Genomic DNA, 12545 nt, shown 5'->3' on the forward strand with positions numbered 1-12545 from the left:
TTTTTTTTTTTTTTTTTTTTTTTTTTGTTAACTCAGAGAGTAAATCCCTAGATCTATGGAGACAGTGGCGGATCCACGCGGAAAACTTATATGGGGTACTTACCATATGTAATTATTAAAAAAATTCTTTAGTAGCATAAAAGTTGTGGGGGAGGTAACAAAACGTTTAGGAAAAATGGAATAAGAGGCATCGAACCCTTCTCCCGAGATATTTCATGGGGTAAACTTATCCAACTGAGCTAAAATACATTATAATAAGTGTATCAATTGCAAAGTTTTAAAACTTAGTATAAGGCACGTACCTTACCTTACTACAACGTAGATCCGCCCCTGTATAGAGGGATCTGAGACTAATCTCTCTGGGGAGAGGGTATCCCACGGATAGAATCCCTCCCAGATATGCAAATGAGCCGTAAGCAATTGGCTCATACCCATGTGATCAAAGGGATAAAGCTGAGTAATTCTGCGCTTGGGGAGAGAATCGATCCCTGGCCTGGACCAACAGGGCGACTCTTCCACCAAGCTAGAACCACTAGCCCACCACCTCGTGGTTAAGACATAGCCAGTTGTATATACTTATAAGTTTTTTTTTTTTTTGGTAAATATACTTATAAGTTCATTAATCAATTTGAATGATACTATAAATGAAGAAAGAATTAATTGAAAATTATCTAACAAACAAACACACTTCATCCACCGGATTCACCAACAAATACTGAATCATATGATTCATATACATGTAGCTTTACGATGGTGATGATGAAGGGGAGACAAGAGAAGAGGATCCCATGGAAGAAGGAGACATCTCGCCGCCTGCAGGCATGTCTTGAAGAGTAGCCAGAATCCTACGGATGCTGATGGATCTCGCTGACCGGAAACTGTTAGCTCTCTTCATCGTCTTTGACGTAGAGAAAACACTCGAAGATTTAGAGAGTATGAGATACACAAGAGCTTGAATCAGAGCAAAAATGCTCACGTTCATTAGCATGCCTTCAAAGCTTCCTTCCATTGACATTTTTTTAAGATTCAGATCACAATAATTATTGGTCCGTTGACTTTTTGTTGTTGTTGTCTTGAGATCTATGAGTTAGAGATTGATGTTATGATTGTTTAAATAGAGATCGAAAGAGAAGGTGGTCTTATTTGACCAGAGGCAGAAATGTCGAAGCTACGATGAAAGGAGTTTCCATTGAAAACTTTGAATCTTATCTGGTCAAAGTAGACGTGAGTTTTTATTTATTTATTATATAAGACAAAACGACAAAGATCATGGTGTATTGTACAACATGTGTTAATTATATTCTCAACCCAATGACCAATAATTACTCACATGCACATGAAGATACGTACGTGCGTGCGTAATATAACATGTGTAAAGATTTAGAGCATATACAGTATACATATATACTTACTTTGTAAACGTGTACAATCTAATTAGTACTCTCTAGTTACTTCAACTAGGGTTCTAATCTAATACATTAGTTTTTCAAATTCTGATCAATTAGTTTCTAAAACAAAAACCTTCAATATAGATTATTCAATTTATTTTCTGACCAAGCATCATGATATTCAAACAATGTCTCTGCGGTTTATCAAACAGAAGAAATTAACTAGCAAACAAATATTCCGCTGCTATTTCATAGAGAATTAGCTATGACCATCATGAATCTTTGAGAGTAGTCCTCGCTACACGTTGATGTCCCAATGGGTTTCCAGGATTAATGTTTCTGCACCGTTGCTGCCTCGGTTTACCGGTTTTATTTCCGGTCAATGCTGATGAATTCTTCGCCCCACTACATAGTTTCATGTGCGAATGCATCTTCTCGGGTTTAAATAACTTCCCACATTGCCTATATTTCATATTATAATTTATCAACCGTAAGTATAATAAAGTTTCAAACATGAGGAGTACTGATGAGAAAGAGGGCTTACGCGCATAATGGAGCCATAGAAGGCTTGCTTGTAGTAGCCTTTGGTTTACAAAACTCTATTGTCTCCTTCATCTTTATGCCACTCCAGTACTCCTCGAAGCTTTTTCTATATATTAAAAAGAAAAAGAAAAAAGCAACGGCTTGTTACCATTGAGAGAATATTGTATATACTATTAGTCTATTACTATGTGCCAATGATATATAAAAGTAAATTAGAACTATTAATTAATTAATAGATTTGCAAACTAGTAAAAAAATAGATTAATCCCAATCATATATGGCATTAACAGCTTTTAAAGTAACGATTTTTAAAAAATAATATATAATTAATTGAATATAAGAATTAATATGAGTACTTTTAGAGCGTACCGAGCATTGTGCTGTTGGTATCTGCGTTCGTTGTCCCAAGCCGGACCAAAAGCCCCAGACGCAGATTTGTTCAAAGGCTCTAAAACGGCGTCGTTTGTATCCAAACCACCACACTTCATCAAGTTCCGTAACACGTGAGAGGCACGTAGGCTCGAATAGCTCTTACTCTTAATGTAACTCGAAGACGACGTCGTTGACGACGATACACTCGGTCGACCCGGCTCGACATCGTTACCCGACCCGTTTTCCTTAGAACCGTCTCTTTCGCCGGATACTTTTTTCCGATCTGGTTTCTTAAGAAGCGAATCTTCTTCGTTCGTTGTGGATTCCTCGGTGACCGTCGACGTTGTCGCCGTCGATCTCTGAGAGCAGAACACCGGAGACTCTTTATGGATCTTCTCTGACGTTAATTTCGACTCCTCGAGTTTTCCTTCAGGGTCTTCTCTGCCGTCAACACTATTTCTTACGCCCCAAGCTTTGTTCTCCTCTGCTTTTTTTAAAAACCCTAGTTAAAGAACCCTAATAAACCAATTATCAAAATTTATTGATATGACACATACCCTTCGGAGAGTTTAGTAGAATCTCAGATCCTTTGAGGACATATTCATTATCGGAGATTGGGGTAATCAGATCGTCGTCTAATAAATCTTGCCATACATATCCATTCTTGTACCTCCTGCAATATTATAAGTCGATAAATATCGTAAATAATAATAAAATTTCATCAAGAATGTGAAAAAAACAATATTTTAAATTTTTAATCAATATTACCTCTTACAAGACCAAGAGAATGCGTCAGGCACCGCATCGCCTCGTGCGTCCGCTAACCATCTCTTCACATCTGCGTTTTAAACACACAATTGAGACCGAGAGTGATGATCGAAATAGAAGAGACTGATGACAGATTTATTAAGAAGAGAGGATTAACCTCGAAGAAAGACTCCATTACGAGAGAGATGATGAACACGCAAGAGATGAGGATGGTCAACGTGACCAGAACGGCTAAGGAAATAAACTAAATTCACTCTTCTTACTTCTCCTCCTCCACCATTACTTTCCATCTCTCTCTTTTTTTTCTTTTTTTTTTTGGTTCTTCAATTTTATTCTGTGTGTCTTTTTCAGAAGAACTTATATAAGCCAAAGCTACTTATAGTCTTTTTAAACAATACGAAAAAAACTCTCAAAGAGTTCACTTCTCCGCTTTTGAGACAAGAAAGATACAAAAGATGGGACTAAAACTAGGGCTTTCGTTCTCTTTTGTTAAGTCACACACCCTTTTATATTTGATTTGTAGAGAGAAAAGTTTAGCTTATTCCCAAAAACAGAATTGAATTTTGAATGTTTTATTTAAAATATATGAGTAATAAAAAAAAGACAAAAACAAACATTAATGAGACATGTTTGTGGAGACAAAACCAAACATACGCATAGATAGAGATGAAAAAGTCTTTGCGGATTAACGGAAACCACACATTTCTCGGACGACTCCAAAGAACAAACATAGGGTTTCGAGATCACTTACCTTTTGTTTTGTTTGATAAAATTATGTATTTTTTTTCTTTATCTTTTTCCCCTTTTAATGTTACGTCAAGGCATAAAAATCTAAAAATTTACTGAAAATAACTTTTAAATGAGTTTAAAGAGAAAAAAGGTTTTTAAGAACTAAGAAGATATCTTGTAGGAGAGGTTTATGGATTATGATTATGGTTCAGTTGGTCTTAGTCTTTGTAAAACCAAATATAGAAAGGAGAAAGTCCATTCAGCAGATTTATCGTGATTTAGCAACTTAAATATATACACAGAATATTTGCGTATATGGTATATGAGATTTCTATAGGTATCCAGTTTTTAATTCTTACCCATAACGACAAATTAGATGACAAAAAAGCATAAACAAATCCCGAAATTTGTTACTCTATTAAGGGAATGTTGAATAGTCTCGGGATACGGTAATCGTAGGTGGAGAAAATAAAATGATTTTTTGCTTGCAGAGAAGAAAAAGAATTGTTGAAAAAACTGAGAACATTTTGATTTTTTTTTCCCACCAACATACAGTATGATTTTGGAAATAAACTATTTGAATTAATCAAAAAGAGTATATCCTCTTCAATTCAAGCATTGTAATGATGGTTTTTTTCGTTTTTAGTATAGTATCAACTATCAATGAAAATTATATACCATTTACCACTTGTTTTGATTTGGGAATAACTAGAAAAAATAGTACTACAAACATTTGTCTTAAATAACCTAAGGTAAATGCAATCCATTTTGTATTTTAAAAAGCAACCAAAGGTTAATCATGTAGTATAACAGAATGGATTAAAAAAAAAAAAAAGAGAGAATATAGTAATGGTATTGAGAAGATTAAAATTAATCGCTTCTCAGTAAGAAAATTGGAAATTCTCCAAACTGAATTTTCATGATCATTCACATTCTCTTTGGCTAATAGGAAAGAAAAAAAAAGAAAAGAATCAACGAGCGTATATATGTATGAAACTCATCACCTATGAATTCCATATTGGTGCTCCTCTTCTTCATCTTCCTCCTCGTCTTCATACATAGACTTCATAAATGGCGCCTCAGCATCACGAGTTACCTTTGCCCCACCATCAACGGATTCTTGATTGTTCCCGGGGACCGTTGTTGCGGTGGCTGCTGCGACTGCAGCTTGTCTGTTAACGGCAGAGTATTGTTGAATGACTAAAACCGAAGCATGCATTGTGAAATTCGACGAAGCTAATGTGTCCCCTATCGTGCCTAGCTCAGGGCTACTGCTCCAATCGTTTAAACCGGCTGTCACCGGAGAATCTGAGTTATATCCTCTTCCGACAACGTAGAGATCGTACGAGTTANCAAACATAGGGTTTCGAGATCACTTACCTTTTGTTTTGTTTGATAAAATTATGTATTTTTTTTCTTTATCTTTTTCCCCTTTTAATGTTACGTCAAGGCATAAAAATCTAAAAATTTACTGAAAATAACTTTTAAATGAGTTTAAAGAGAAAAAAGGTTTTTAAGAACTAAGAAGATATCTTGTAGGAGAGGTTTATGGATTATGATTATGGTTCAGTTGGTCTTAGTCTTTGTAAAACCAAATATAGAAAGGAGAAAGTCCATTCAGCAGATTTATCGTGATTTAGCAACTTAAATATATACACAGAATATTTGCGTATATGGTATATGAGATTTCTATAGGTATCCAGTTTTTAATTCTTACCCATAACGACAAATTAGATGACAAAAAAGCATAAACAAATCCCGAAATTTGTTACTCTATTAAGGGAATGTTGAATAGTCTCGGGATACGGTAATCGTAGGTGGAGAAAATAAAATGATTTTTTGCTTGCAGAGAAGAAAAAGAATTGTTGAAAAAACTGAGAACATTTTGATTTTTTTTTCCCACCAACATACAGTATGATTTTGGAAATAAACTATTTGAATTAATCAAAAAGAGTATATCCTCTTCAATTCAAGCATTGTAATGATGGTTTTTTTCGTTTTTAGTATAGTATCAACTATCAATGAAAATTATATACCATTTACCACTTGTTTTGATTTGGGAATAACTAGAAAAAATAGTACTACAAACATTTGTCTTAAATAACCTAAGGTAAATGCAATCCATTTTGTATTTTAAAAAGCAACCAAAGGTTAATCATGTAGTATAACAGAATGGATTAAAAAAAAAAAAAAGAGAGAATATAGTAATGGTATTGAGAAGATTAAAATTAATCGCTTCTCAGTAAGAAAATTGGAAATTCTCCAAACTGAATTTTCATGATCATTCACATTCTCTTTGGCTAATAGGAAAGAAAAAAAAAGAAAAGAATCAACGAGCGTATATATGTATGAAACTCATCACCTATGAATTCCATATTGGTGCTCCTCTTCTTCATCTTCCTCCTCGTCTTCATACATAGACTTCATAAATGGCGCCTCAGCATCACGAGTTACCTTTGCCCCACCATCAACGGATTCTTGATTGTTCCCGGGGACCGTTGTTGCGGTGGCTGCTGCGACTGCAGCTTGTCTGTTAACGGCAGAGTATTGTTGAATGACTAAAACCGAAGCATGCATTGTGAAATTCGACGAAGCTAATGTGTCCCCTATCGTGCCTAGCTCAGGGCTACTGCTCCAATCGTTTAAACCGGCTGTCACCGGAGAATCTGAGTTATATCCTCTTCCGACAACGTAGAGATCGTACGAGTTATTGTCTTCCATTTCTCTGATAGTAGAGATCGTGTCTTGACCATCGTTCACCACTTTTTCGATATACTTAACGGAAGAATCGTTCATTGTCTTGAAATTAAACTCGTAGATGCACTCATCGTCTACTTGTTTCTCCCTCTCGTACTCCGCCGCAACTTTCCCGGACGATAGTAGAGCTTCGCGTCCCGGGACGAATCTTACAACAGTGAGTTTAATCACGTGTTGTCCGACCATCCGCCAAGCGTATGATAACGCCTCACGGTCGTCTGGACCACCCACGAAGAGCATCGCGACTTCTCTTTTCATTGCTTCTCCACGGAACGACTCAGACCGGACCATGGCCATGCCACGGTCCACTAAAATCCCGACTGAGCAAGGAGCGTGGTTCAAAACGTTTTGGTTAATGTCGGCGTGGGAAGAGTTTCCTTCTCCCATCCGACCGTCCGGTGTCAAGTGTTTGTGGTAAGGCAATATGATGAAACAAACTCGCTTGTCCTCGGCTAACGCGCATATGTCTTCGTGCATCGTTGTGTAGGGCGAGACGGCGGTGATGGTCTGAACCATCATAGCGTCGTTGTTGACTTCCATAGCTTCGAAGTTCTCAGCGATTTGGTCGGAGTCTGCTCTGACTCTGTCCGAGAAGTTAGCTTTCGGCTTGCATTCGTCATTCATGATTAGCAGCGAGGCTGTGGTCCGACCGGTCAGCTCCACGAGGTGAATGGCGAAGACATTTAGAGGTGATTGTTTGGTTGGGTTTGAGACTTGTAAGAGATTGGCGATCCCAGAGACATTGGGGAGAATATGGACGCAAGCTAAGACGCGGAACTCTGTTTCTCCTTTAATCTTTTGGACCGTACGGTGCTTGTAATGAGCCAGTTTTTTCTTGGGCTTGTATGAAACTGCGAGAAGAGGCTCGACTACTAGTGACATCACTAGAAGAGCGATCGTCATATGGGTGTACATTGGACTATCCAGCGCCTGTAATGGTTTTTATAGACAGAGAAATAAATAAAATGGAATTTAGCGGAAATTTTACTATTTATTATAAAAACAAAACAAAAATTATTGTTGACAACTCTTTTATATTATTTTAAACAAATTTTACATTATATACTAGATTGGGCTATATATATTGCATGGGCAGAAATGTAAGTGACAATGAGAGTAACTAGTAGATGATAAAATAGGACGAATAAGGTGAATATATGATGATTAATGAAATATCTGTCTATCAATTTATCTTAATGTAATAAGGTGAATAATGATTAATGTAACCATTCGAATTCAATTTTGTATGCAGGCTATTTGTTCATGTTTCACTCATCCAATTTTGTCTTATCCTAGACTCAAAAAGTATCATATAGCCACAGTGTGAAAATTGATGGATTAATTAGTACCTTGGTATCACGACCAGCATTAAGAACGACGAGCGATAAAGTTCCCTTGGTGTTCATAAGGGCTCCCATAGCGAGTGCGTCACGCATAGGCATACGCATAAATAAAGAGACGATCACAGTAGTCACGATCTTTACCAAGAAGGAAGAGCAAATGACAAATGCCATCATGAACTTGTCAGTGTACTGGAGCATGAAACCAATATCTGCTCGTAACCCACAAATGATATAGAAGAGAGGCATAAGAATCCCGGCGAGGAAGTCATGGAGCTTCTCCTCGATCATGTTACGTATGATGTGGTCGTGCGGGATGGAGAGACCGAACAGGAATGCCCCGGTTATGGAGTGGACCCCGCATGCGTCCGTGATCAGGCCGCATAGGACCACACCTCCTAAAACGAACCAAACGTGAGTGTCTCCAACGTGACCTGCCTTCACGGTCTTTGCGAAGATCCATTTAATTCCCGGACGCAGCACAAAGATGCAGAAGACGACGAAGATTGCAGTGGCGAACAACACGTAGGGCATCCTAATGTTCCATGACCCTTTTTGAACCATGCACAAAAGGATAAGAAAAAAGAAAAGAACAGAAGAAATTCTTAAATTACTATGCATATTTTCGTTTTAGACTTATTATTTTTGAGAAAAAAAGCGGATAAGATTTAAATGTAGGTTTCATTCCATTTTTGTCCGGTGGAATAAAATTTGTTTAGCGATTATAGGTTTTTGGGTAATAGTTTGAGGTTCTGGCTTGTGGTCCCAAATATTGTTTACTAATTATATATTGTAGGATACGTTACCTGATTTGGTAAAAGAAGCGAACCCGAAAACAAGGAGAACCCATGTGCACAAATCAGTGATAATGGCAGCACACATGGCCGTACGGCCCATATCGGACCGCAACAGCTTAAGATCCGCAAGGATCCTAGCCAGGTCAGGGAAGTTGGTACAGGCTAAAGAGACAGACCAGAAGACACAACCAGCGAGGATCTTTTCTGGATGGCCATTGCCCGGCAAATAGTAAAGGGCGGCACCAACTGGTAAAGCGACGAAAAGTCCTGCAAAGGCGATGATGACAGGTTTGAACTCGGTGATCCGCACCATCCTCAGGTCCATCCCTAGACCAAGGAGGAAGATGTTGTAGACGAGAGCTAAGTTTGCGAATGTTTCAAGAACCATTGTGAATCTGTAGGGGAATATATGTTGGATTACAATATCTACGTTCCCAAGCACGCTTGGGCTAAACAATAAACCACACTGCAAAAATAGAATTCAAAAAGAAATAAGATTAAAACACAGAGTTAGAGAACAAAAAAAAACCGATGTTGCAAAATTTTGACTTATATTTTGCATACGCACAAGGATTTGAGCTACGAAAGGAGGAAGATAAAAGGGTCGGGTTATATAGTAGAGGACGCGGTAGCTTAGGTTTGCGACGAATAGTTGTGTTATGAAGAAGGGAAGGGAAGAAGCAAGCGTACTTCCGCTCTCCCATCCCTTTTGTTCTCTCTTTTCAAAGAGAAGTTGTTGATCGTAACACACTATCTTTCCAAAACGCGATTCCTCAATTTCATACTTAGGTTCCGTCGTATTAAAGGGGTCTGAAGACATCTCCTCCTACGATGCCTAGTCGAAATCTCCCCAAAATACGATGAATCTATCTGATTGAACCCAACGTTTTGTCTAAACCCAACGTTGGGTTCATATAAACGTGTTAAATGCAATAACAACAAATTCACAACCATTTTTCTACGTTTTGGTTCAAACGTGATGGCTAATTATAGATGATGTATTAGTTGTCATTGGGGAAATCATTAACCACTCATTTTTGAATGGACTTATGTGTGTTTTTGCTGGTAGTGCCTTTTTAAACGGCTGGTTGAAAATGAACACCTGGTTCAACACATTTTTGTCCGATCGAGTTGTACGTAATTGTGTAAAACACACTTACAGTTACAGATTTGGTCTTATTTGGTAAACGCCTCATCCTAATTTAGTATGGGGTACTAGCGATAACAAATCTAGGACTACAAAATCGTTCTTCTACATGTATTATTTTTTAATAAATTTCTTTTATAAAATTATTAATTTAACATATAGGACATCAGTGTAACTTTGATATCAAATATGCATATAACCATATGCAAAATAGAATGAGAAATCAATATAGTCAACCTTTTTTTTTAATTTTCTAGAAGTACTACAACTATCGTGTTTATATATATATAGCAGGGATGATTTTTAAAAAATCATAGAATGTTTGTTTTTTTTTTTTTTTTTTCTTAATAGTTTTAGTCTATTGTTAATGTATTATTATTTTAAAAGACCTATAAGTCGAATATTTAAATTGTTAATTATACTCTACGTTGCACAGAAAACAGAAACAACTAAATATATTATAATGCAACTATGAATCCAGTCCACTAATCGAGAAAGCGACAGAAGAAGAGGATTACCTTATTAAGAGTGAAGCGATATCAATTTCTCTAAGCCAAAATTCTCCCGGAGAAGCTTCGATGAATGACATTTAGTGTTCGTTTCGTCGTCTTTCGCCTCCATTGCTACACTTAAGGGAAATTCTCCTCTGTGACAGTTTCTCTCTTCTTCCTCTTTACTTCGTTTTTCTTTTTTCTTTTTTTTTCCACAATTCCAATTAGTTCTCTCATCTCTGTGTGCTTACTATGGAGATTTGAAGAAAAGGCGATCACTTTGGCTGACGAATCCCAATTATCATCTAGGGTTTGCTTCAGAATGCCTTTTGAGTCATTAAAGTTCAATACTTTAGCACTTGGATCTTGGATGATGCTACTTCTTGTTTATTAGTCTAGTAGTAGTTCTAGCTTTTGCCCACTCACACTTGTCTTTGTTCTTGATGCTGTTGTTTTGATCTGTAATGCATCCTTCAATTTTTTTATTATGGTGTGCAGATTTTGGAAAGTCCATTAGCAGAGTAGTAGATTGATTCAAGAACAATCATTACTGTCTTATACTGAACATGGTGACTCTTTCCAAGTCTCATGTCATACTAATCCCATTACTCTTCTTCGTTTCGCCATTGCTCTCCACTTCGACACCAATCAACATTTGGCCAAAGCCCAGATATCTCTCATGGCCTCAACATAAAGCCGTTGTCCTCTCTCCAGAATTCAATATCCTTGCCCCTAAACACCAATACCTTTTAGCCTCTGTAGCACGTTATCTCAACCTGGTCCGCTCTGAGAATTACTCCCCACTCGTTACACATCCTGTCAAAGTTATGAAAGGTTACACCTTGAGCAACTTTAAAGTCATTGTTACTGATCTTTCGCTGCCGCTTCACCATGGTGTTGATGAGTCTTATAACCTATCCATCCCCATTGGCAGCTCTTCTGCCCACTTGTTAGCTCGCTCGGTTTGGGGAGCTATGCGTGGCCTTGAGACATTCTCTCAGATGATTTGGGGAACATTTCCTGATTTGTGCTTGCCAGTTGGAATTTCTATTCAGGATTCACCTTTGTTTGGCCACAGAGGCGTTTTGCTTGATACATCGAGGAATTACTATGGAGTAGATGATATAATGAGAACAATCAAGGCCATGAGTGCAAACAAACTCAATGTCTTCCATTGGCATATCATTGACTCGCAATCTTTTCCGTTAGTGCTTCCTTCTGAACCTTCACTCGCTGCAAAAGGATCTTATGGACCAGACATGGTATACACTCCTGAGGATGTCTCCAAGATTGTTCAGTATGGTTTTGAGCATGGAGTTAGAGTACTTCCTGAAATAGACACTCCTGGTGAGTTTGCTTGATTTTCTCTTGCACAAGAAATTAGCTTTGTTCTAATGGATACTGTTAAACATGACAGGCCATACAGGATCATGGGGAGAAGCTTACCCGGAAATTGTGACATGCGCCAACATGTTTTGGTGGCCTGCTGGTAAAAGTTGGGATGAGCGGTTAGCTAGTGAACCCGGGGCTGGTCAGCTTAACCCCTTGAGTCTAAAACATATGATGTTGTTAAAAACGTCATACAAGATGTTGTTAAGCAATTTCCAGAATCTTTCTTCCATGGAGGTGGAGATGAAGTCATCCCAGGCTGTTGGAAAACTGATCCTGCCATCAATTCTTTCTTGTCCTCTGGTGGAACACTAAGTCAGCTTCTTGAAAAGTACATAAACTCCACATTACCTTACATAGTGTCAAAGAACCGTACAGTTGTTTACTGGGAAGATGTTCTGCTAGATGCACAAATCAAGGTGGATTCATCGGTTCTGCCAAAAGAGCACACAATCTTACAGACTTGGAATAACGGTCCTGAGAACACAAAGAGAATCGTAGCTGCTGGTTACAGAGTAATTGTCTCTTCATCGGAGTTCTACTACTTAGACTGTGGTCACGGCGGGTTTCTAGGGAATGATAGTATATATGATCAGCGAGGAGGCGGTGGTGGGTCTTGGTGTGCACCTTTCAAGACGTGGCAGAGCATATACAACTATGATATAACTGATGGTTTGCTCGATGAGGAAGAGAGGAAGCTGGTGCTAGGAGGAGAAGTTGCGTTATGGTCAGAGCAAGCTGACTCCACGGTTTTAGACTCACGGCTTTGGCCACGTGCCTCTGCTTTGGCAGAGAGCTTGTGGTCAGGGAATAGAGACGAGAAA

The 12545-nt window shown here is 38.0% G+C and overlaps 3 protein-coding genes and 1 pseudogene across 3 annotated transcripts; 1 reads left to right on the forward strand and 3 right to left on the reverse strand.

The window, feature by feature from the left end:
- LOC104739094 lies at positions 250 to 1148 on the reverse strand. Its single transcript, XM_010459343.2, has one exon. The coding sequence runs from the start codon at positions 1013 to 1015 to the stop codon at positions 746 to 748; it is 270 nt and encodes an 89-aa protein (XP_010457645.1). The 5' UTR covers positions 1016 to 1148; the 3' UTR covers positions 250 to 745.
- LOC104739095 (protein UPSTREAM OF FLC-like) lies at positions 1528 to 3663 on the reverse strand. The gene is made up of 6 exons (XM_010459344.1): positions 3229 to 3663; positions 3072 to 3141; positions 2861 to 2976; positions 2301 to 2787; positions 1933 to 2037; positions 1528 to 1850 (listed from the first exon to the last, which is right to left on the reverse strand). Exons 1-6 carry the CDS (start codon positions 3359 to 3361, stop codon positions 1661 to 1663), a joined length of 1101 nt encoding a protein of 366 aa, XP_010457646.1. The 5' UTR covers positions 3362 to 3663; the 3' UTR covers positions 1528 to 1660.
- Positions 6001 to 9514, reverse strand: LOC104739096 (cation/H(+) antiporter 23, chloroplastic-like). Its single transcript, XM_010459345.2, has 4 exons — positions 9263 to 9514; positions 8704 to 9160; positions 7907 to 8448; positions 6001 to 7487 (listed from the first exon to the last, which is right to left on the reverse strand). Exons 1-4 carry the CDS (start codon positions 9512 to 9514, stop codon positions 6159 to 6161), a joined length of 2580 nt encoding a protein of 859 aa, XP_010457647.1. The 3' UTR covers positions 6001 to 6158.
- The window catches only part of LOC104739098, a 3602-nt pseudogene continuing 1379 nt past the window's right edge, over positions 10323 to 12545 (forward strand).

The sequence above is a fragment of the Camelina sativa genome, chromosome 14 (genome assembly GCF_000633955.1).
Source record: "Camelina sativa cultivar DH55 chromosome 14, Cs, whole genome shotgun sequence".
In the NCBI taxonomy this organism is placed as follows: domain Eukaryota; kingdom Viridiplantae; phylum Streptophyta; class Magnoliopsida; order Brassicales; family Brassicaceae; genus Camelina; species Camelina sativa.

Coding starts and splice junctions, on each gene's coding strand:
- LOC104739094 (XM_010459343.2), bottom strand. CDS start 1,015: ATGTCAATGGAAGGAAGCTTTGAAGGCATGCTAATGAACGTGAGCATT.
- LOC104739095 (XM_010459344.1), bottom strand. CDS start 3,361: ATGGAAAGTAATGGTGGAGGAGGAGAAGTAAGAAGAGTGAATTTAGTT. Junction 2,977..3,071: donor TTCTCTTGGTCTTGTAAGAG/GTAATATTGATT, acceptor ATAATATTGCAG/GAGGTACAAGAATGGATATG. Junction 2,038..2,300: donor TACCAACAGCACAATGCTCG/GTACGCTCTAAA, acceptor TTTAATATATAG/AAAAAGCTTCGAGGAGTACT.
- LOC104739096 (XM_010459345.2), bottom strand. CDS start 9,514: ATGTCTTCAGACCCCTTTAATACGACGGAACCTAAGTATGAAATTGAG. Junction 9,161..9,262: donor CTTTCGTAGCTCAAATCCTT/GTGCGTATGCAA, acceptor CTATTTTTGCAG/TGTGGTTTATTGTTTAGCCC. Junction 7,488..7,906: donor ATGCTGGTCGTGATACCAAG/GTACTAATTAAT, acceptor AAACCATTACAG/GCGCTGGATAGTCCAATGTA.